The 25,276-nt window shown below is 46.7% G+C and overlaps 1 protein-coding gene across 9 annotated transcripts in view; it reads right to left on the bottom strand.

The window, feature by feature from the left end:
* LOC102458989 (nardilysin-like) overlaps positions 1–25,276 on the bottom strand; it is a 151,222-nt gene that overhangs the window by 103,308 nt on the left and 22,638 nt on the right. For all 9 annotated transcript variants that reach the window (XR_012905856.1, XR_012905857.1, XR_012905860.1 and 6 more), the window contains 5 exons: positions 21,585–21,738; positions 18,441–18,514; positions 15,202–15,297; positions 11,519–11,641; positions 8,200–8,257 (listed from right to left, as the gene is read on the bottom strand). Coding sequence is in view for 4 of the 9 variants with exons in the window: in XM_075935997.1 (XP_075792112.1) it covers positions 8,200–8,257; positions 11,519–11,641; positions 15,202–15,297; positions 18,441–18,514; positions 21,585–21,738 (505 nt within the window). In the remaining 5 variants the exon portion in view is untranslated. The remainder of the gene's footprint in view (positions 1–8,199; positions 8,258–11,518; positions 11,642–15,201; positions 15,298–18,440; positions 18,515–21,584; positions 21,739–25,276) is intronic.

Raw genomic sequence — 25,276 nt, 5'->3', positions numbered from 1 at the left:
AAGGGGCACAAAGGAGGCAGGGCCAGGGTATTGGGGTTTGAGGTAGATTTTGGATTGCACTTCGATTCCAAAAGTGATCCTGTGCTTAAAAAGGTAGGAGACCACTGGCCTAAAGCATTATCCTCATTCTGGGATCAAAGTATTAATGCACTTCATTGACTTCCCAAAGAGAAAATAGAACAGATGGTAATATATAAAAGTAGCAGCAAGATCAAAATCCTATATGGGGCAAGTGAAGACTCAGAATGAAGCTGATAAGAATCAGTAAAACACACACAGGCCACACACACCCACACTGATGAGAACCTTGTAGGCTGTGAAAGAATCAGGGTTTTTCACCCTCTTGTTTCTAAGGAAAATGTCAACATAACACAATTCTGTTTACTTATCCATCTTTAAATAAACAATCTTGTAAGCAGTGATGTGCAGTTTCAGGATGTGCTTGTTAGTCAATCACTTGATGTTAAATTTAGGCAAACTGGCTAATTCAAAGTCTGCCTTTGAAGTTAAGCCAGAGTCCCCAGCTGGCCCTGGGCTGCACATGGCATTTCAAAGTGGCAGTGCCCCGTGGAACCTGGGGTCAGCTGGGGACTCCCCCACTGATCCCGGGCTCTGTGCAATGCTGCCGCTTTGAAATGCCCCATGCAGCCCAAGCCAGCGTTTCAAAGCAGCAGCACAATGTGGAGGCCAGGGTCTGGCCCCAGGCTCCAAAGGCGTAGCGAAGGGAAGTAAGGGTGGGCAGTTGCCCTCAGGCACCACGCTGGGGGGGGGTGCCGGGCTGGGGTGGAACCGGAGCGCATGCTGCTCTTGACCACCTGATGCTTTGAACCAAGACTCGGGAGCTGCCAACTAAGTGCTGCTGCTGGCTCTCTACATACTGTGAGCTGAAGCAGCCAGCTGGGTGGGAAGAGCAGTGGTTTTAAAGGTACGTTCCTCCGGTGCCTGGCTCTCAGGGCGGGGGAAGGATTTGATTGGGGAAGTGCTCCCCCCAGCACTGGGGGTGCCTTGCTGTGGGGGAGAAGGGGTGAGTGCATGGGGGGGCTGGCTTGGGGGCGGGGTGAGGTGAGTGTATTGGGATGGGGAGCACTGTGGGGGGGGCTGGCTCAGGGGAAGGGATGAGTGCATTGGGATGGGGGTTCTCGGGGGGCTAGCTCTGGGGCAGAGATGGTTGTGTTGTACTTAAAAGTACTGCATGGGATCTTTTTTGGGGAAAAGGCAAAATGCCACATTTATTGGTAATACACAAATATAGCAGTCAACATTTATATTTATACTTGTACAGGCAGTCCCCGGGTTACGTACAAGATAGGGACTGTAGGTTTGTTCTTAAGTTGAATCTGTATGTAAGTCGGAACTGGCGTCCAGATTCAGCCGCTGCTGAAACTGATCAGTTTCAACAGCGGCTGAATCTGGACGCCAGTTCTGACTTACATACAGATTCAACTTAAGAACCCCAGGCATCCCCAAGTCAGCTGCTGCTGAAACTGATCAGCGGCTGATTCCAGGAAGCGCGGGGCAGAGGCTTCCTGTAGTCAGCCACTGGTCAGTTTCAGCAGCGGCTGACTTGGGGATGCCTGGGGCAGAGCAGCTGGGGTACTGCTGGGTTGGTCCAGTAGCGCCGCTGCTCCTCGGCGCTACTGGACCAACCCAGCAGCACCCAAGCTGCTCTGCCCCAGGCGTCCTTATTCAGCCGCTGCTGAAACTGACCAGCAGTGGCTGAATCAGGATGCCTGGGGCAGAGCAGCTGGGGTGCTGCCGGGTTGGTCCAGTAGCGCCCAGAGCGGCGCTACGGGACGAACCGGTAGCGCCCCAGCTGCTGTACCACAGGCGTCCGGAGCAAAGCCGCGGAGCACGGGGGCAGCGGGACAGCCCAGACGCGCCGTGGCTGTCCTGCTGCCCTCGGGCTCCGTGGCTTTGCTCTGCTTTGCTCCCCGTCCCCCTGGTCTGCAGACCAGGGGGACGGGGAGCAAAGCGGCAGAACACGCGGGCAGCGTCTGGGCTGTCCGCTGCCCGCATGTTCCGCCGCTTTGCTTCTTCTCCCTGGTCGGCTGGAGACCAGGGAGAGGGAGGGCCCCGTTCGTAACTGCAGATCCGACATAAGTCGGATCCGCGTAACTCGGGGACTGCCTGTACTTCTATTGGCCAGTTGTAATTATTTGTTATTTTAGATTATGTTTTAGGTATATTTTATAATATTTTTTCAGGTTTTGTTTTAATATAATACAATAATGTTATGTATAAAATTATTTGCTCATATAAAATGATTTTTAATTTAAATATAAATTTAAGGTACTTTAAAAAATTATATGATACATAACTTGTTTTGTTGAAATAAAAACAAGTATAAACCATGGTCAATCAAATAGAACAGGCTTTTGTGAAAATTTAAGATACTTTGTAAGTCTGAGATTTTGCATAAACTTATAATTATTTGTGCAATTGGAAACAATTTACATATATTTATTGATATACAATTAATATACTTTTTTATTTTATTTGGGAATAAATAAATAAAAACCAAAACATTAACATAATATTCCCCTCCTTTCCCCCAGAGTTAGGCACTTCCATACCCCCATTCTAATCCAATCCCTCTCTGCTCCCCCAGAGCAACACCCGCTCTAACTTATTGCTTCAAGTGCTTTCAAAAAACTGAGGGCGATTCTCACGCTGTGTGTTACTTTGATTTAAAAATATTTCCAGCTTACTCTAGACATCATCAAAGTAGTTCTATTATAATCTACTAACTGATCTACTAATTGATCCAAAGATCTGTGGCTATTAGTAGTTTTTGTGATTTTTTTTCTTATGTTCTTTTTTTGCTGACTTAGAAATAATAACAGATCCACAGTAACAAATGATTTGGGGGGGGGGGGCGCAAATTTGGCCTTTGCCCCTGGTCACAAAACACCCTTGCTACGCCTCTGCCAGGCTCCATGTGGTGCTACCACTTTGAAGCACCCCTTTCTCTCCCCCCACCTCCTCCGCCTTGATGCCTCTTTCTGATAGAGGCAGCAAGGGGGAGGGAAGTGATTAATTGACTAGAGTGTCAACTAGCCAATAAGCATTTACGATTGGATAGTTCACTAGCCGACTAGTCGTTCACATCCCTAATTAAGATTTTGTCATGACAGATCATAGGCAATAAGCAAAAAGTCACAGAATCTGTGACTTTCCCCCACCACGGTAGTGGCTGGGAACTGTGGGGTCTTCCCACTGCACCCTGTGTGAGGGAGTTGCTTGTCACTGGAACCCCATGAGGATCCCTAAGAAGGCTGCCGCCTGTCACTGGAACCTGCAAGGAATCTTGTGGACACTGTCATGGAACCCTGCCAGGCCTTGCAGGCTGTCAGCACTAGTCCCTTAACCACAAGGCCTGATGCAGTAAATGTCAAGCAGGTCTCTGGAATTCAAGGATTCTGTAACATAAACATAGCCTTAAGTGTAATATTACAAAATACTAGCTATGAGAAAGGGGAATAGCAAGAGTAATTTCTGGTCAAAAACAGAAAAATGTTTAATATTTCTATCTATATTTTAGAGCGTGTCTGTCTGTGAGTTCGTTTGTTCAAGAACTCCTCCTATACAGTAAGAGGTAGGGCCACCAAATTTGATATGCAACTTGCTCTTCTCCTAACTTAAAGCAAGGTCAGGATTTGGTAGTGCCAGAAGAACCGGATGCCTCAGAAAAGGGACAGTTCTCCATAACATGCAAAGTGGGGGGCTGCTGTTCTGAGGGGCACAATATGAGAGTGGACAGTGGGGGCATCAAGCACAGGGAAGAGCTATCCTGTAGAGTCACTACTGGGGGTAGGCATATTACCAAAGAAGTGGCCAGAATGGCTGAGGCGCCATCATTTTGCTTGCCAACAGATCAGGTGAGGGCCCCCTTACCTGAAAGATAGCCCCCAAAACTCCCATCCCCCCAGGAGAGCTGGGGGGGGGGGGAAGAGGAGAGGAAAAGGGCCCCACTGCCTTGGACCAGGGAGAAGGGATAGAGGCTGCCTCCCTACCCTGGGCCAAGGGTGGGAGGCAAGAGAAGGAGAGAGAGCCCCTAATCCAGGCTGGGCAAGGCCAGGAGCCTCTGCTGGGCCCCTGGCAACAATCTGGTCAGTGGGGTGTGCAGTTCCTGCTACCGGTCCTCCAAAAGCTTGTGAATGGATTTACTGGTCCCCGTGTCAAAAAGTTTGGGAACCCCTGTTCTAGTATAATTATCAGGGCTCGACAAATAGTGTAATATACTTGCCCGTAGCAAGTAGATTACACCCCGGAAGAGCCAGCATGGAGCGATCTGCGCATGCGCAGAACCATGCGGCTGGCGAGCAGGGCTCGCTGCCACTCGGCGAGCCCTGATAATTATATTTTGAATAAAGTGAGCAAATCTTAGGAGCCCAACAATTATAAAACACCACAAAATTGGGGTTGACTCCCCATCTTAGACAGCACACTTCGGTGGATAATATTGCACTGGATTAGGTTAAAAACCCCACATTTAAAAATCCGTTGAAGCCATGTTAAACATCAGGTGAGAGCCTGACATCAGGTGAGAGCCTGACATCAGGTGAGAGCCATCATGTTCCCCACACACAGAGGGCAAAGGTAGCGGGTTGCGAGGGGCAGCCGCACGCTCCTCGCTCGGCCTCTGCAGCCTGGGGATCACACAGCAGCCTGTGCATGTGAGAGCACGTGGAGCACCAGTCTAGGGCACACAGCCCCAGAAAGCTGCACTGGAGGATGCTTGTGCTATTGGCCACAGGATGCTTGGAAAGGCCTCCCATGCTCCTGACACCAGGGTGGGACACTCTCCCACCTCAAGCTACCACTAGAAGGAAGCTGGGGACATGGAGACACACACACATACTCGGCAGTGCCGCACACAGCACATAAGCATGCCTGCACTCTCAGGGCAGCATCCAATCCTGGGGATACGAGGTGAGGCACAGGAGCGTGTCGCTCATACACACCTCCCTCCAACACCCTGCCCCACTCTCCCCCAGTGGTCAAGGATTAAGGATGTTAAGGACTAGTCAACTAGTTGATTCCCCCTCCCCCGCCCCCGCTGCCTCTATTAGATAGAGGCAGCAAAGGGGGGGGGGGGGAAGGGGATACTTCAAAGGAGCAGTCCCATGCAGCTGACCCCAGACTCCATGCAGTGCTGCGGCTTTGAAATACACAAGAGCCCCCGCTGGGGACTCTTGTACATTTAAAAGCTGGTATACCATGTGTAGCCCAGAGTCAGTGGGACTTCACGCTGGCCCAGCTGGGGCTCTTGTACATTCAAAGGAGGAATGTGGAAGTGCCTATCAACTACTTGACTAATCAATTAACCGATAATTAACATCCTTAGCAGTGATACATGTTCTCTCCCTGCGAGATGCTGCCACTGACAGACTCAGCGCGTGCATGGCACAGAGGGAAGTCCAGCCACCCCAAGGCCCCCCTCCTGCCCGCAGGATCCCAGTCTGGCCAGCACCTTCACATACCTGCTTGTCCCCGGGATGTGGGGGTAGTGAGGCTCCCCCCATAGACATGTGGGCCCTTGCAGGAAAGAGCCCATTAGCTAGACCACACATGGCCTTGCTCACCTTTGTCCCAAATGACGTCTTTCGGTCTTATCTCAGAGATGTGGCCTCCCAACCTCAAGGGAGCTGCCGAAGCAAAAGACCCATGGACAAGTTCCAGTGGGCACACCTCATGGAACTCCGATCCCTGGAGCAGATCCTAGACCAGAGACTTCAGGAAGACATTCAGCTGCAGCGAGACACCTGGCAGGAGATGCTAGACCAGGGCCACACCACGTGAACAACAGTTCAATCCCTGGTTGCCAGAATGCTGCCTGCTCCTGTTCCTGCCCTGATCCTGCTCCTCCCGCTTCTCCCCAATTCCTACCCCCCATGGCCGCCAAGGCCTCCACACCTGTGGCAGTGGGATCACCAGACCCAGGCACCACTCCCTGCATCAGCCTTAAGACTCTCCTCCCCCTCTCCTCTCACCCCACCCTGATTCTTTCCCCAGTCCCTCCCATTACTTTGACCCCAAATAAAAAAAGCAAACAGTTTATTTTTTCAAAAACAAAAAGTGTGGTTTATTGTCTCAGCAGGGAAGGAAGGGAAGGGAGGAGTGTGGGAGGGAAGGCACAGAGGGGCAATGCACAGGCCACTAGTGGGGAGGCCCATGGGAGAGTGTAACTGGGGTCCTTGTGAGAAACTCTCCCTTCAGGCATCCTGGATGCCCACAGCCCTTTGATGGGCCTGCTGGATGGTCAGCCTCTGTCATCCATCCAGGGAGGAACGCCTCCCGCTTTCTCTCATAAATACTGGAAAGAACACAGCACATAGCCACCATGTGTGGGATGTTCTGATACCCAATGTCCAGGCGAGTGAGGAGGTACTGGAACCTCACCTTCAGATGCCTGCCACCATCATGCAGGCTCTGCTGAGCCTGCCACTGAAGCGTTCCTTAGAATGGTCAAGGGGGCTAGTGTAGGGCTTTATTAGGCAGGGCAGCAAAGGGTAGGCTACGTCCCCCAACATGCATATCGGCATGTCCACATCCCTGACCCTGATGGTGTGGTCAGGGAAAAAAGTGCTGGTGTGCAGCTTCTGAAACACATTGGAGTTGGAGAAGACACAGGAATCATGTGCCTTCCCTGACCACCCAACGTAGATTTCAGTGAACTGGCTCCAGTGGTCCATGAGAGCTTGCAGGCCCATCGAGAAGTACCCTTCCGGTTGGTGTAGACAGATGCCCAGTGATCGAGGGCCTGGATGAGGATACGGGTGCCATCAATAATCTCCCCTCCCCCACAGTTGGGGAAGCCCATGTTGGCAAAGCCGGTGACAATGGTTTCCAATTGCCCAGGTTGTGCAGCAGAATGGTGTTGATGACCCACACCACCTGTAGAAGGAGACAAACAAAGAAACAGAGAATTACAGGGTTACAGGAGCCCTCGGGAGGTCCCCGAGCCCCTCTCCACAGCAGGAGTAACCTTCCCCCCCACACACACTTATCCCATCCCCTGGCAGGGCTTTGTGAGGGTGGTACTGAAAAACCTTCCAGGGAGGGTGCTTCCACCAACCTTCCCCCCTTCCCTTGGGAACCCCATTTCAGCACTTTACCCCCCTCCTGGGACAATAGCCCGAGAGCGCCATACCTGCACAGTTCTGACGACTGATCTCCCCACAACAAACTGGCTCCCTATGGATCAGTAGCTGTCCGGAGTGGCAAGCTTCCACAGGGTGATGGCGACCCACTTCTGAAGGGGGATGGAGGATCACATGTGAGTGCCCTGTCACCTGAGGGCAGAGGTGAGCTACTCACACAGCTCCAGAAAGGTGTCCTTCCTCATCCGGAAATTCTGAAGCCACTGCTGGTTGCCCCACCGCTCCATGACGAGCTGGTCCCACCAGCTGCAACTGGTGTCCAGACGCCAGAAGCAGCAGCGCATGGTGTGCAGGAGAGGACAGATGGACTCCAGCAGCATGAACTGAGCCCACAGACAGATGATGAGGATATCCAAGATAAGTAGGGGGGTTGGGTTCCTTCAGGACCTGGGAGGCAACCTGCAGAAACTGCTGCATGAAGTGTACCACAAGCTGCAATAGCCATTGACTGCCCAGAGGCAGCTCTGGATCCATAGCTGGAGTGCTGAGATGTCCAGCAGGGGAACGACAGTAGGCAAAGGAATGGATTTGCTGTCCCTCAATCAGATAGGCAAAAGAGAAGAGCTTGAGACACTGCTGTAGAGGGGGATCCCTTTAAGCACGAGCCTCAGCTAGCCTCAGGCAGCAGCCACAGAAAGTGAGTGCTGTCCTGATGCCCTGTCTGAACTGGTTCCAGTTGGCCTTAAATGCGACAGCCATCCAGTCAGTGTGGATGCTCTATTTCAAAATAGCTAAGTGATATTTCAATGAGCATTTGGTGTGTAGGTGCACTGTTTCAGAATAAGCTATTTCAGAGTATTTCTTCCAAAATAGCTTATTCTGAAATAATCATGCAGTGTAGACGTAGCCTCAGTTTATATTTTACACTAATTATCTTTTACACAAACTCATAACATGTAGTACACCTTAAATACAGACTACAATTCTCCACCCAACAAAGGAGGCGTCAGCAAAGATATAGCAGACATCAGTAAGCTTCTAGCATCAAGCCCAATATCACACAGCAGACTCCTTTTCTATCAGTAAAGTATCTTACTTATTTGGAATCTGTGAAAAGATTTCCTTCACCCACTTCTCCAAAGTGTCCAAAGATTCTAGTAAGGAAAGAAAAAAGAAAGGTAGAAATATAGGTCAGTGTAATGCATAAAGCCAGGTTTTCAGGAAAATAAAGGCAGTTTGAAAATCTTCTGACATTAATGCAAATTAGCTTGGAGACCTAGAATAAACAGTGCAAGTCAGTATTCAGTAATGCAATAGCTGCAGAGGGTAATCTTAAAAGCCGGTTTGACTGATTTCCCCAGTTTTACCAGATCCCATAGATCTTGGGTTTGGATTATGTTTTGATAAAAGTATCTACTACAACTGCAACTGAGAGATTGGGTGGCATCCATGGCTTTATGATTTATTAGATCCTTATAGTGTAGCAGGTCTGTTCAACCTTCCCCAAGCAGAGTATAAATAATGCAATGATTTCTGAAAGAGATACAGTTGTGTCCCTGAGAAGCATACAGTGCCTACTATATTCAAATCCTACTGCAATATTTGTACAAAAATGCCTTGTGACGTATAACATAAAAACTAGTAACATGCAGGTATGAATATCATTGTAAAATGCACAGGAAGGGAAAGAAAATATTTGGATACAGACTGGCTAACCTAATGAGGAGGGCTTTAAATTAGGTTCGATGGAGGCAGGTGACTAAAGCCCACAGGAAAGTGAAAAACATGGAGACTTAGAAGATGGATTAGAAATGGGAGGGAGCATGAGCTGGAATAGCAGAGAGAAAGAAGGGACAAGGCAGAACTGAGGGGCAAAATCAAATCAGTATCTTAGTTGTCTGTATACAAAGTCAAGAAGAAGTTACTTACGTTGACAGTAACAATGGGTCTTTGAGATGCGTTTCCTTGGGGGTACTACACAGTAGGTGTCGGTGCATCCCCACATCAATCAATCAATCAGAAAATGTGCCTAGCAGAATGTAGATGAACCACACATATGCAGTAGCTCCCTCACATGCTCATTTTCCATTAACTGTGTGTGCAGTGTGATTCCTCCCTCCATTCCTTCTCTATATTGGAATCCTGATTACTGGCTCCAAAGTAGAGGAGAGGAGAGTGGGTAGCGGAACACCCATGTGGGAACACATATCAAAGAACCTTCATAACTGTCAAGGTAAGTAACCACCTATTCGAGTGATGTCCCTGTGAGTGCTCTACATTAGGGATGTGTCTAGACTACATGGCTGTGTCTAGACTGGCCAGTTTTTCCCGGAAAATCAGCCACTTTTCCAGAAAAACTTGCCAGCTGTATACACTGGCCGCTTGAATTTGCGCAAAAGCACTGACTTCCTACTGTAAGAAATCAGTGCTTCTTGTGGAAATATTATTCTGCTCCCGTTCAGGCAAAGCTTTTGCGCAAAAGGGCCAGTGTAGACAGCTCAGATTTGTTTTCCACAAAAAAGCCCCGATCGTGAAAATGGCGATTGGGGCTTTTTTGAGGAAAAGCGTGTCTAGATTGGCACGGATGCTTTTTGGCAAAAAGTGCTTTTGCGGAAAAGCATCTGTGCCAATCTAGACGCACTGTTCCGAAAATGGTTTTAACGGAAAACTTTTCCGTTAAAAGCATTTCCAGAAAATCATGCCAATCTAGACACAGCCCATGGCTCTGTCGACAGAGCCATGTAGATGAGTGTACTCGGCAAAGGGAAACGAAGCGGCAATTTAAATAATCGCTGCTTCATTTACATCAAAATAGCCGTCGCGCTGTGCCGATCAGCTGATTGTCGGCACAGAGTGGTAGTCTAGACGGGGATCAGCCAACCCCAGATCCCTTTGTTCTCAGATCCTGTAAGTCTTGTTTCACGTGGCGAGTAATTACATCCCGGAAGAGCCGGCATGGAGCGATCTGCACAGGCGCAGAGCACAGAACCGCGCGGCTGGCAAGCGGGGCTTGCCACCGCTCGGCGGGGCTCGCCACCGCTCCTGGCCCCACTCCCAGGGAGCCCCCTGCTAACCTAACCTATCTCTGTATCAGAGGCAGCAGCTCAGGGTGGCAGGAGGAGCCTGTCCATGAGGGGAGCTGGTTTAAAAATTGACTCCGCACGTAGATCAGCTCCCACCTGCTGCCCCACACTGCTGCCTCCATAATCCTGCCTGGCTCCACCCAAGCACCAGCTCCTGCTTGTTGACACCCCTCACGGGCCCTCCTCCCCCTGCTGCCTCTGTGGGAGTCAACTCGGCAGAGCCAGGATGAGCAGAGAGCAAACTTAAAAGCTGGTTCCCTGTGCATTTTTGCTCCCACCTGCCCCCATGCCCTACTGCATTGCTGCCTCTGAAAGAGAGGCAGCAGCACATGGGGGCAGGCAGCTCTGCAGGAGCCAATATGCATGGGAAGCCGTCTTGAAAGCTGGCTTCCTGCATGTACCAGCTCCTGCCTGCCACCTCACTCTCCATGTTGCTGCCTCTCTATCAGAGACAGCAACGTGAGGGTAAGGAGGCATGTGGCTCTGTGGAATCCGGTGCACATGGGGAACCAGCTTTTAAGCACTGGCTCTTGCCAGTCCCCTGCAATGCTGCCTCTGGGGGAGGTAGCGGGGGGAGGGGCAGGGAACTTCATGGAAACTGGCATGTGGCGAGCCATTTTAAAAATCATCTCCCAAAGGGCACCAGGTTCCATCCCCCCTTACTGCCTCTGATACAGAGGCAGCAAGGAGAGCAGGGCTGCATGTAGTCATTTGGATTAATCAATAATGTAATTGTTTAAAAATCTATAAGTTATCATCCCTATAATAAAATATTTTGAAATTAGTGTATGGACTGCAAAAAGAGCTGAGACAGTCCTACTGGGATTCAAATTTGCATTTCAGGTTAAATTCTTAGATCTCAATCAGAACTCCCAGGGAATTTAAATTGAAAAAAGCTAAGCACTAACCTTTTCTATCGGTTTATAAACTAGGGATGTGAAAAAGTAACTCTGTAAATGGTTAACCCATGAGTCTGGGCTCATCAGTTAACATTCCCGGTTACACACAGGATCCCTGTATGCGCAGGGAGCTGACTAAAAAGCCAGCTCCCAGTGCATTCTGCTGTATCAGAGGCAGCAGCGCAGGGTGGCAGGCGGCAGCTGGTTCGCATGGGAAGCCAGGTGTGCACACCAGCTCCCAATGAGCCAACTACCATGGTTATACAGTTACTTAAGTACACGCATTTAAACATCCTTATTATAAACCAAAACACATAACTATAGCAGAATCATTACCTAGTGAGCAGCAAGGTGCAAGTTCTGAGCTGAACAGAAAGTCCTCTATTTTAAAGCAGCCTGTAAAAATTGGTATTTAAGCAACAAATGATGTTACCTCTAGACTGGACAATTAAATTCATATAGTGAGCAGAGTAGTAGCGCTGCCAAAACTCCCTCAGTCTGATGTAGATATCAATATTACTCTTTTTAGGCTCATGCTTTAGTGTCTCTGCATTACCTGTAAATGTTAAAAAAGTAGTTATTCGGCTTCACATCACTTGTGCTTTTCTAATCACAAGATCTAGTCATAGAATCTAATCTTGGATTCCTTATACACAAGAATTTCACGGTTCTGGATGTGCAACAAATGACGATGGAGCACAAAGCGTTTAGGCCATGAATACAAGAAAAAATACAGAGGTGAAATGCATACGTATGAAGAAGAGTTATAACTACTATTAATACTATGATTAAACTGCCAACAATTTCAAAGCTTAAGAGACAGCAATTTTAAAAATTTCTCTTCTCTGAATTTTTTTTATCTCCTATTGTTACACAGAACTTTTAAGAATACTATAACAAAAATTAGAGATAATATATTTTTCTATATTTAGCAGTTAATTTTGTGCACCATTCACCTATGGAACTCTTTACGGGTATGTCTACACTACAAAGTTAGTTCGAACTAACGGACGTTAGTTCGAACTAACTTTAATAGGTGCTACACTAGCGCTCCGCTAGTTCGAATTTGAATCGAACTAGCGGAGCGCTTAGTTCGAACTAGGTAAACCTCATTTTACGAAGACTAACGCCTAGTTCGAACTAGCTAGTTCGAACTAAGGGCTGTGTAGCCCTTTAGTTCGAACTAGTGGGAGGCTAGCCCTCCCCAGGTTTCCCTGGTGGCCACTCTGGCCAACACCAGGGAAACTCTATGCCCCCCTCCCGGCCCCAGACCCCTTAAAGGGGCACGGGCTGGCTACGGTGCCCGTGCCAGGTGCAAGCCTGCCAGCACCCAGCTAGCAGACCGTGCACCTGGCACGGCACAGAGCCACCCACCCGATGCCCCCAAGCCCACCCCCTCTTGCCGGGACCAGGCTGGCGGCTCCCGGGAGCTTGCCCTGGACAGCAAGAGGCGGGCACCTTCCTGGGCTAGTGCGGACATCGTGGACCTCGTCCACGATCTCCGCACTAGGCACAGGAAAGTGGCCGTCTAGGGCAGGAGAGCTGCCAGCCTGGCCACCCAGGACCAGGTGTGCATGAAAATCAAGGGGGTCCACTGAGACCCCCGACACTGAGCCCTGAGCTTACAATGGCCGTACTGGGTCAGACCAAAGGTCCATCTAGCCCAGTAGCCTGTCTGCCAACAGCGGCCAACCCTAGGGACCCTGGAGGGGATGGACCGAAGACAATGACCAAGCCATTTGTCTCGTGCCATCCCTCTCCAGCCTTCCACAAACTTTGGGCAGGGACACCACTCCTACCCTCTGGCTAATAGGACTCCATGGACCCAACCTCCATCACTTTATCTCACTTCCCTTTCAACTCTGTTCTAGTTGTAGCCTTCACAGCCTCCTGCAGCAAGGAGTTCCACAGGTTAACTATTTGCTTTGTCAAGAACAACTTTCTCTTACTAGTTTCAAGCCTGCTACCCATTCCTTTCCTTTGGTGTCCTCTAGTCCTTCTTTATGGGAACTCAGGAAGAACTTTTCTGAATGCACCCTCTCCACCCAACCCCTGCTTTTAGAGACCTCTATCCTGTCCCCACTCCGTCTCCTCTTTTCTAAGCTGAACAGTCCCAGTCTCTGTAGCCTTTCTTCATCTGGGACCTGTTCCCAACCCCTGATCATGTTAGTTGCCCTCCCCTCTCCCAGCCTTTCTCTTCCCCTCTCCCACCTCCTTTTCCCAGTCTCCCCCAGTTTTTTTTCAATTAAGACAGAGTCAATGTTGGAAGAAACGTTATCTTTATTTTGTACATCAATAAGAAGGGGGGCTAAGGAAGGGTAAGTGGAAGGAGGTGAGGGAGGAATGGGGTACGAGCCCCCGATGGGGAGGACTGGGCTGGCTCTGCGGGCTTCTGGGGGTGGAAGCTCTCCTGCAGCCCCCCAATTACTCCCTCTCCCCAGATGGCAGCCTGCGGCAAGTGCAGCCGGGCTGATGGCCGAGTGGTGTGATGTGCCCAGTGTGGGCACTCAGGGAACTCCAAGCCAGAACTTCTTTGCAAGCGGGGCACCCCTTAGAACTGTGTGTCTGGGGTGGGGGTCGGGACCCTTTAAGCGCAGCCCTCGGCTAGCCTGAGACAGCATCTCCATGCTCTAAGTCCTCCTTTTATGCCCTGCCGGCACTGCTTCCGGCCATCCTTAAGCCCTGTTCAGAGTCCACTCAATGTGGACTTGCTAGTTCGAACTAGCAAAACGCTAGTTCGAACTAGTTTTTAGTTCTAGATGCGTTAGTTCGAACTAGCTTAGTTCGAATTAACTAATTCGAACTAAGTTAGTTCGAACTAGCGCTGTAGTGTAGACATACCCTACCAGAGGATATTATGAAGGCCATGACTGTAACAGGGATCAAAAAAGAATCAGATAAATTCATGGAAGATGATTCCATCAATGGCTAAAACCCAGGATGGTCAGGGATGGTCTCCTTAGCCTGTTTGTCAAAAGCTGGGAATGAGCGACAGAGAATGGATAACTTTTAGGGTGTTTCTACACTGCACCCTAAACTCGAAATAGATTATTTTGAAATTTGGCACATCTACACAGCACCAGATTTCAAAATAACGTGCTATTTCGAGCCGCCCCTTATCCCTCATGCAACAAGGTTTACTAGGATGGCGAAATAATGCACCCATTATTTCGAAAAAATATTTCGAAATAACAGGCAGCTTGTGTAGACACAGGGTAGCTATTTTGGGATACCTCCAGTATACCGAAATAGCCTTGCAATGTAAACATACCCTTAATGATTAACTGTTTTCTTCATTCTGTCTGGGACATCTGGCCTGGCCACTTTGTCAGAGGACAGGATACTGAGCTAGATGGTCCTTTGGTTTGACTCAGTATGGTCATTCTTATGTTCACAGACCCTGGTACAGTATAGCTAATTTCACCCTGATTGTTTAAGTCTTTCATAACATAGAAAAGAAAAACATGCTTGCAGGAAAATGTTGTTATAGCATGTAATAATTGGAAATCCATAAAAAGTGTCAAAAGAGATTCAGGACTAGTTATAGCACCTAAAACTAGTCTTTTTTTTTTACAAATGACTAGACTTCAAGTTGACAGGATCTAAGGCTGGTTCTACTTGTAATTAAATGCACAATACCACACATTGGGTTTGGTTCTACCGGGACTGTACGGGGTGAAAGAAGGAAAATAAATTCTCCCTTCAACTCACTCATACTCACAAGGCTGAACACTGGCCGTGAAGCTGTCACTCACCTGCTATTGTAGCTCTGAGGCCGAATCAACCGTTTTCAAAAAATCTTCCTTGTGAGCCCACGAGTACTTTGTCTTTTACATCCAAGATGCATATATTATTTTTCCACAATTTATAATGGAAAAGATAGGAGGCTATGTGAACCACAGCAGCCCTAAATAATATTAGCAGTACACTAATAATAAGTTGTTATGAATGGGCATAAGGCAAATAGCAAAGCTGAAGTTGAAAATATATTCCGTTCATGTAGCATCAGAATTTGATGAAATACTAAAGAATCTCACATTGTTAAGACACCACTTTAACAAATATGTGTCATATAGAAAAACCGATAGAGTTTTAGAATGTTAGAGCAAGACTCACCCCAGAAAAACTTCTTCATTGGATGTCCAGGTTTGGCAAGGCTCCCAAGCAGCAGTTCCCTCCTGTTTGCATCAGAGGGCCTTGCTAGTTGATATTCTGTTAGTTTTAGAGCACTGTATTAAATCACTGGGCAATGTTCCAATGTAAACAACATCCATGTTCAACAGGGCCAAACATAATACATAGAACAGCATGGGAAATGTTTTTTGCCAGATGCACAAAGTAGCTGTGAAAGTGGCAACACCACTAGCTGCCAATGCTCAGAAAGGAAAGAAAAAGAGCAGAGGGAAAAGAAAAAAAATCCTCAGTCCATGGCTGAGAAACAGAATATGGGGAGGGTGACACGGACCTGTGCTTTAGATCTCCATGTTTTGGGGTTAGCTCAGGCTGGTCCAAGCACCCTTTCAAACATAATCATGTGGAGCCTCATTTCATAGTCCTTCCCAGTCCTGGCAGTGAGGCTCCTGCAATGGTCACATTTTTGGGTGGCATGTGCCTCCCCCAAACATCTTATGCAAGAATCATGTCCATCTGATGCTTGCATGGGTTCCTTATATTGTGAGCACTTTAAAAAACCCTGAGGGCTGGGCATGGTCAGGTCTTATTAAGGCTTGGGTGCCTCGTTTTGTCTTCTTTACTTTTTTTTTTTTTTTGAGAGAGAGAGAGAGAAACCCCATTGAGGGAGTGAAGCATGTTCTTTCTCTTTGCAGTTTTTTTCTTTGAAATTGATTGATCAATTAAGGGCAAGAGCCCATAAGGAAAAGCATTAAGTGTGAAGAAACAATTCCTGAGAGAGATGAGAACTCCATCTGCAAGGAGGGTGGTTGAAGAGGAACTGAAGGGAGTGTCAGGATGCCACGCAAGACACCAAGTGTAAGTGGTACAAGTTGGCTCCTGTGGAGTGCAGCCCAACTGTCAACTGCTACAAAAAGCTCAGAACTGCGGCACCAACAGTGGAGCACCCACGGGGACATCATCCGAAGAAGAAAAGGTGGTTATTTACCTGTATTGTAATTGTTGTTCTTTAAAATATGAGTGCAAACATGTATTTCACAAAGGCAGATGTATGGCCAGTGCACAAATGCCAGAGAATTTTGTCTCAGAACCCAGAGGGGCTGTGCTTATGCCTTGTATCTCTAATTCTCCCTTAGTTTTTTAAGAGCAGCACTATCCTTCAGATTGAACGTCAAAAATAAGGAGACTGTTACAGAAACGGCAAAGGATGGATCAGGAAATACATGTCTACACCCACATCTCAAGGAACAACAGTTGCAATAAAGGCAAGTGACTGTCTTTTCTTCAAGTGCCTACAGACATGTATTCCATTCAGGTGACTCACAAGCAGAACTCATAGGAGGACAGTCTCAGAGTCTACTTTAAAAAATGACTGCAGGACAGGCTTCCCAAAGTTTGCATCTGACCTAGATGCCATGGCAATCTAATAGTGCCTGGTAAGAGCATTTACAGAAGACCAGGCAACATCCCTTCAAATGTCAAATACTGACATATCACTGAGAAATGCTACTGATATTACTTGGGCTTTCCTCAAATGAGCTTGCAACTGCTGTGAAGGTACGACCTGAGCTATTGCATAGGCTGATGTAGTGTAAGAAGTTATACAATTTGAAATCACTCCCACAAAGGCAGCCTGACACTCCATATGATCTACATAAGAGATAAACAGATGAGATGATTAGCAACGTTCATTCTTATTTTTTATGTCTGTGTGTGGAATGACTTTCATTATGTGCACAAATATGCAGGTGATGTATCACATAATAAAATTATTCTGCAAATGGACAATGTGTGATCAGAGTAGCGCCAAAGCACTGAAATGCAGGAGGGGGCTCGGGGCTGGGGCAGATGGTTGTGAAGGAAGTTGAGGGCTCTGAATAGGGGTGCAGGATCTCGGGTGGATTTGGGAATGAGGTGTTCGGAGTGCAGGCTACCCCAGAAAGAGAGGACTACCCTCAGCCCTCTCTCACTGCAGCAGCCTGAGGAAGGGAGAAAGTGCCTCTCCACAATCAGGAAGAGGTTGCTGTTCCTTAGCCAGGGCAAATCTGGGTTCAGAACTATGGCCAGGGAAGTGGCACACTTATCTGGACCCAAGACTGAGCTGCTACGGATGGTGGAGGAGCCCTTCCCCAGCTACAGAGCAGTCATGGTTGGAGGAGGACACTGATTTACACTGAAGATATAATAGTGTAGTCGATTAACCGATAAGCAAATACTTATTCCCGTCCCCCGCCAGTAAATTTTTTATCAGGCTGGTCAGCAGCCTGGCTCACTCCAAGTCTGGAATCTACCCCTGCTGCTACTCGGCATTTAAAGTGTATTAGGAGCCAGGTTGGTAGGAAACCCGGCTCAGTTCCAGCTCGCTCCGGGTCCAAGAGCTCAGACCCCACCAGGACAGGGGCTGCTGCCACCCCATCCTGCTGCCTCTGTTTAAAAGACAGCAGCTCAGGGCAACAGACTCATTGCTCTGGAGGCATGTACCTTATCCACTGTGCCACTGGAGGAGCCACCAATCTCCCTATATTTTGGGCCCCCTCTTATCTGTCCTACATCCTAGGGGGGCCAGGTACATCCATCGCCAAGCTCTTGTTGGGTGACCCCATGTTGGATAGAGGGGCTTGAATGCTCCAGATGATCTGCAAGGGGATCTGGTTTTTAAACTGGCTCCCCTCGCAGACCAGCTCCCTCCTGGCACCCTGTGCTGCTGCCTCTGATAGAGGCAGCAGCATGGAGTGGCAGGGGACTCCTCGGGAGTGGAGCCAGAGCATGCTGGCTGCTGGACCCACCCTCGGGGACTATAGAATAGTTGAGTGACCATTTAAAATTCATGAGGTTAATTGACTATTCAATTAACTGATATTTAACATCCCTAATTCACACTCTAACAATTCTCCTTCAAATATACTATTTTCACAAGATTAGTCCTCCTATCCATGTTAATACCAACATTTGCTCTGCACTGAGCGGTGAAGACAACACAACTTGACTCTCACTCACATAAATGTATATATTTCATTATGCTCAAGGAATCAATAAAGTCCCATTAATGTAACTTTTAGCCTCTAGTTAAATTTTACTTTTTAACTGAAGTTAAATAAAGGATATATTAGATATTACGCATGAGACAGCACGAAATACCTGAGAATCTTGTCAAGAATTTCAATACAGTCAATGCTGTAGAGCTAAAAAAAAAAAAAGTTTTATGACAAAAATGTTACTCTTACCACTATCAACAGCTTCAACTTCACGATCAATAGCATCCCTGATCATTAGTGGGTGAATGAAGAATTGTGCCCACCTAAAACAAAGAGACAAAAAGGTAAATCTTCCCTATTGTTTGATGAATGACTATACAGATTGGTTTTTTTAATAAACAAAAACTGACTTTGTGACAAACTACAATGTTTACTTTTTTAAGATTAAGGACTTCTATTAGCTTAAACAATGATATAGTTCTGGGCTCTTTTACCATTAGTTCTTAAAGCATGTGAACTAACATGAACAAGCCCAATTATTTAATACTTTTAGAAAGACAAAGGGCAAGGTCACTGATCTTTTGTGCAGAAGCGAGCTAGTAGAATATGGTACCAAAGGAAGCAGAATCTGCCTTCAGCACATAAGACTCATTAGACCAGATATGACCATAAGTGGTCCATCTATTCTAGACAATTGTGCCTCTCTCAAACTGGCCAATACCAGATGCTTCAGAGGAAGATGGAAAAATCCCTATAATAAACAATTAATGAATAACCCTGACCACTGGCAAAGTTTCTTCCTAACCTTGAGCAGCTAATATTTGACTTATGCCTTAAAGCCAAGCCCATCAGATGTTACATCCATTACAATTTTCTTATATATGTAGATAATACTATTAACAATTATCTTTTTCTTCTCACTCATAAAGATATGGATGATGGATATGGCAGGATAATGCGTTATATGGAACACTGGCACACTACTGGGGAGTCTATGTGGGGGGTGGAGTTGTAATTACATTTTGGATATATCCATGTGGTTGCCAGGTAATCTGACCTTGGATCTTCCCACACTGGTACTTTCTGACCTTAGAATTTCTGAAAATTTTACTACGTTTTTGACTCAACAACCCCTTCTGACAGAGTTCCACAGGTTGATCATGCAAAAAAGCATCAATTTTAAATGCACTGCCTTCAATTTCATTAACTGTACCCATGTTCTTATATGAATAATTATGAATGGGTGTGCCTGTTTTCCTCCCACAAACCATTCATTATTTTATAGACATGCATCATCATGTCATCTCTGCTTTGTCCCCTCTGAACTAGCCCCAACTTTTTCAGTCTCTTTTCAAACCCAAGTCTTGTCATATGCAACCCACCTTTAAGATCCTTCAAAATAGCCAAAGCTGGTCTGATTCTCACCTTTGGAGAGACGAATTCTGCCCTCAAATACTTTACACAAGGCTGTTATAAAAACAGCACTCCCATTGTGTGTACACTCTAGTTTCAGAATTTAGGTCAATCACTATATTAATAATGGCTTTGATAAAATGCCTATTTGCAGTACAATCTTCTTTCCCTCAGCTGATTTGGTCAGTACCAAAAATATTTAAATTACTCTCCCCATTAGAAAATTGTTTAATTTTGTATGACAGAAGCAAAGCTTTATTTTCTTGACATATCCTATGATATGATGTGAGTTAATTAATGGCACTGAACATATTTTTTAAAATAGAGCTGTGAATCAAATGGTACTACACAGCCATATAAGAATCAATACTTTAAAAAACAGAGATTGTTCATAAATATTAAACCATCTAAGGAGGAACATATTTAAAAGGAACAGGCCAATAAAAGATCCTCCTTTAAGTAGCTGGATAAATGGAATGAACTAGCAATTTCAACACTATGAGAATTTATGAAAGTCCAAAAATATAACCTAAAAGTAATTTGGGATAAATGCATATTGAAATTTATCCTTCTTCCAAAGTAGGTGCATAAATTATATCACTCCTAAAAAAATACACTATTGAGGTATTACTTCTCCCTTAAAACACAGAGAGCGAGCTAGGGAAAAGTCACAATTCCCTTCCATAATTATTCTGACCTTACACCCAAGAAAATCTGGGACAGTCCCAAATTTCAATCTCTTGTCCCAGTAACCCGTAAAACACTGAAAATGTCCTAGAAATGACATCACAGATAGAAGTGGCTGCACGCTGCTATTTCCCCTCCCCGTCTCTTCCGGGGGAACAAAGATATGCAGGGACCTTCTTACAGATTTTTCCCGCTGCTCTGGAACCCGGCCAGTAAGAACAGCGGGAGGCAGTGCCTGACCTCTGGCCCACTGCTGCTCTCGTGGGCAGGTCGTTCTCTTGGGAGCCACTCCGCTAAAGAAGCAGCAAGTAAGTGGCCTCCTCCCCTTCACGGCCTCCTCCACGAAACCCCGCTGCCGTTTAAACTCAGTAAGAGCCACACTGGTCTTCTTAGATTTAAAAGGCAGAGCTAGTGCTCTACACAAACCTGGCTCAGATGATTTCAAGTGCGGCTCTGCCTTTTAAATCTAAGACCACCCATGTGGCTCTTATTAAGTTTAAAATGCAGAGCAGCAGCACAGCGGGAGCCTGGTCCAGCTGCCGCTCTGCCCTTTAAACTTACTAAGAGCCACACAGGTCTTAGATATAAAAGGCAGAGCAGTGCTTGAAATCAGTTGAGCCCTGTTTGTGCAGGGCGCTGACTCTGCCTTTTAAATTAAAAGCTATGCAGCTTCTTAGAGTTAAAGGGCGGAGCCAACACTGCACAAACAGGGATCAGCTGATTTCAAGCTCAGCTGATGCTGTCCGGTGCGGCTCTGCCTTTTAAATCTAAGACGACCCACTTGGCTCTTACTAGGTTAAAAGGACAGAACAGCAGCCAGACTGGGAATCAGCTGATTCCCAGCTCCAGCTCCCTCTGTGCTACTTCTCTGCATTTTAAACCTAGTAAGAGCCATGTGGGTGGTTTTAGATTTGAAGGGCAGAGCTACACTTGAAATCAGCTGATTCTGGTTTGTGCAGAGCACTGGCTCTGCCCTTTAAATCTAAGAAGCGTGTGACTCTCAACTTAAAAGGCAGAGGCAGCACTCTGCACAAACCCTTCCAGTGGCAGGTGGGCATGGCTAATGGGGATCAGGGGCGTGGCTAATGTGTCCCTATTTTTGGTTCAGAAAATATGGTCACTGTATCTATAATGAACTCTGTTGTAAAAAGGGGACCTATGGAAGTTTGCAAGAGCAGGGTAGCTTTAATCAGGCCAAGAAAAGCCAATGCAAATATGTGCAGTTTCCTCAGGCAAACACGCACTAATCTGCTTTAAATGAACAAATGCTTTATTTGGTGTCATCAAGGTTACCTATCAAGTGCTTCTTTGAAGTATTTCTGCTGGATATCAAAATAGAAAACTGTCCGTTCACAGTCAGTGGAAGCATTGTCAGTGCCCCCATGTTTCTTCAGGAATTGATCAAATCCATTCTCATCTGGATACTTCAAACTGCCCATAAATACCACTGAAACATAATCCATCAAAATTAAGATACAGACATAGTGATGATTTCAGAAAGGCACAGCTACATATAAATACCATGATTATCCATTGCCTTGCACCTTGTGTAGGCATTTACACAAAGCAACAGTGCATTGCCATTTGATTTTATAACATTTTATGGGTGTAAATTACTACACAAGATTACTACACTTACTTCTCAGTGTACTGTACCTCAGTTTGTGGCTAAAAGATACATTAGATGGGCTCTGTATGTATATAACTTTCAAGATCACTTTTTTAGCCACTTCTTAATTTTTTCTCATCTTAATTTCAGCATTTTATTCATTTAAAATATTTTATTAGATTATAATAAATGTAGGTATTTACATAAATTGCCACAATTATAATCAGGGTTTATTTTTAAAATAAAAAATAATTTAATTTACATTACAATTACATTTAAAAGTATGTTTTTTATTTTTTCATCATCAACTTTTATATTTAAAACTTGCTTTGATGCCTTCAAATTAGCCTTCCTCACATCTATTTAAAATGTTGCCACTAGAATCACATCCCTGGGACTAGTGTACAGAGATCATTGCTTGTCATGCTGACCAAAATTACTTCAAAGCTCAGCATTCCCCAGTGATTTATAACTACCGTATTTTCTGGTGTATAAGGCGACTGGGCATATAAGACGACCCCTAATTTTCTAGTTAAAAGATAGGTTTTCGTCTTATACTCGCCGTATAAGACTACCCCCCCTTAAGAGGCCAACCGGCAGTGCCCCGGCGCCCCTCCGCCTCCCCGGCTTTGCTCCTGGTGTCCCTGGTCTGCTGGAGACGGTCCCCAGCAGACCAGGGACACCGGGAGCAAAGCCTCTGAGGACGCCGGCAGCTGGACAGCTGCGGCGTGTCTGGGCTGCCCCGCTGCCGGCTTCCCCCGAGGCTTTGCAAAGCCGTGGAGGGGCTCGGGCAGCGGCTTTGCTCCGCGTCTTCCTGGTCTGCAGACCAGGGAGACACGGATCAGCTTTTCTCGCCTCGGAGTACACGGGCGGCGGGACCGCGAGGTCCCACAGTCTGTGTCCTCTGGGGCGAGAAAAGCCCCATTCGTACCTGCAAGTCGGGGACTGCCTATATACCCGCCATATAAGACGACCCCTGATTTTTGGGGGATGTTTTTTAGCATAAAAAGTCGTCTTATACGCCGGAAAATACAGTACCTGATGTTGACAGTCTGACTCTTAGGCTGTAAATCCTCTAGGGCAGGGACCTTAAATATCATCCATACATTCACTTTTCAATTATATGAATCTTGACAAATTACTAGCTTTTTGGAGATATCCTACATATTACTCTTTAAAGATATGTAACAGGGTCTGAATCACTGCTTCCATTGCAGCCAGCTGGAAGGGGAAAGGAATCCTGGGTATAGTTATACTCACTCAGTTGTTTAGCCCTGTACGGCATTCAACTGTTATGTAAATACAGTTCATGCTGGAATGGGAAAGAAATCCTGGTTGTGCTTATGTAAATACAGTTCAGACAGTGTTATAGGCCTGATGGATAGTCAATTGTTAGAATCGTATTTTACCTAATGTAAGAAATTTGGCTGTTGTGGGGTCACAAACCATGTTAACCCTAAATGTAGGAACTGTAAAGTATGACCACCAATGCTTGCAGGAGAGACACTGTTACTGTAAAGCATCTCAGATGGACTAGTCTTTCCTTCTAGACTCAAGTGGATTGGATTTGGGGGGGGGGGGAGCAGAGCTCTGAACCAGCAGGCTATATGCCCTCCAGGCATGAGCTGTAAAACTAGTTCAACCTGTTTCTCTTCCTCCCCCTCCCCCACTCCGTTCTAAGGAGTTTAGTTTCTGCTGGCCTGAGCTGCGGGTCAAGAGCTGAAATCACCGAAAAGCTGGAATCACAGAGTTGAAATCACTAGGTTTGGCATAGCTCCAAACTCATCGCCAGCAAGGCAGATGGCAGGAGCAAGCAGCCAGCAGGCAACCAGCGGGAGTGGCAGCAGGCGGCTAGCAGAGCAGCTGGCAGGAGCAAGCAGACAGTCAGCAGGAGTGGCAGCAGGCGACCAGCAGGGTGGCTAGCAGGAACAAGCGGCTGGCAGGCAGCTGAAGGGAGCAGCTGACAGGAGCAGCAGCAAGTGGTCAGTGGAGTGGGTGAGATACCTCCTATCCCCACCCCGCAAAGGTGGGGGGTGAGCTCTGAAAATCACCTCTGAGTTCTGGTCTGCCCTGACCAAGGGCAGCAACTGTCAGGGTATGTCTACACTACCACCCTAGTTCGAACTAGGGTGGTTAATGTAGGCAACCGAAGTTGCAAATGAAGCCCGGGATTTAAATATCCCAGGATTCATTTGCATCTTGCCGGGCGCCGCCATTTTTAAATCTCCGGTAGTTCGGACTCCGTGCCCGCGTCTATACGCGGCACAGAGTAGGTAGTTCGAATTAGGCTTTCTAATTCGAACTACCGTTACTCCTCGTGGAACGAGGTGTACCGGTGGTTTGAATTAGAAAGCCTAATTCGAACTACCTACTCCGTGCAGTGTGTAGCCACGGGTATGGAGTCCGAACTACCGGGGATTTAAAAATGGTGGCGCCCGGCAAGATGCAAATGAAGCCTGGGATATTTAAATCCCGGGCTTCATTTGCAACTTCGGTTGCCTACATTAACCACCCTAGTTCGAACTAGGGTGGTAGTGTAGACATACCCTCAGTGACATACAAAGAATAATTGGGCGTGTGAATGGGACACTTACATTGGTGGACTTGTGAGCCTGAGACAAAGGACATTGCTCAATCCACTTGAGCTGTCACGTTGACTCATAGTTTGGTTATGAACTCTGTGTTTTCCCAAGTTAATGACACGTTACTTCTCTCCCTCTTTTGTTAAAAGTTTCTTTTCTACACTCAGACTTTGTGCTTGCGAGTGGGGAAGCATTGCCTCTCAGAGGCACCCAGGGTGTATGTGAATTTTCCAGGCTACTGGGTGGGACCTCGAGTCAGTTCAGTGTGGGATGGATGAAAAGGAACCCCTAGATATTGAACCCAGCCCTGACTGCTGCCAGCGCTACCTGGCAGAAGGGTTACAGATAAATATCATACAAGGCACATTTAGCTTCGTGAATTTGTCGGGGTCTGAAGTAAGAGTTATTTGCAAGAACAGAGGACCATTTCCCTGGAAGCTTCTGTGTCACAATCACACATTCTTCCAGTTTCTACCACATTAAGCATTTGGACCTCACCTTTAAGGCCTCCATCATTAGTTCTACCCTATATTTCAATTTGTTTTTATTGTGAAGTTTACACGCCCCCTTGACCCCCTTGACTTTACCTGTGATGTCAACCCAATCACTCACTTGCCCATTTTTCCCAAATTCACCTCCTTGCATTCTTCCTGCAAATCCTTATATTTGAGAATTATTTCCCATTGTCATTCATGACTCCCCCCACTTTAGCCTGTAACATCCCTCCTTAAAATTTTCTGAGGTGGTACCCAAATATTACACTCATCTGCATTCTGCTTCTAGAATATTGTTTG

Source organism: Pelodiscus sinensis, chromosome 9, assembly GCF_049634645.1.
Source record: "Pelodiscus sinensis isolate JC-2024 chromosome 9, ASM4963464v1, whole genome shotgun sequence".
In the NCBI taxonomy this organism is placed as follows: Eukaryota; Metazoa; Chordata; order Testudines; family Trionychidae; genus Pelodiscus; species Pelodiscus sinensis.
The sequence above is the reverse complement of the archived record's forward strand: the minus strand, read 5'-3'. Positions and strand labels throughout refer to the sequence as shown.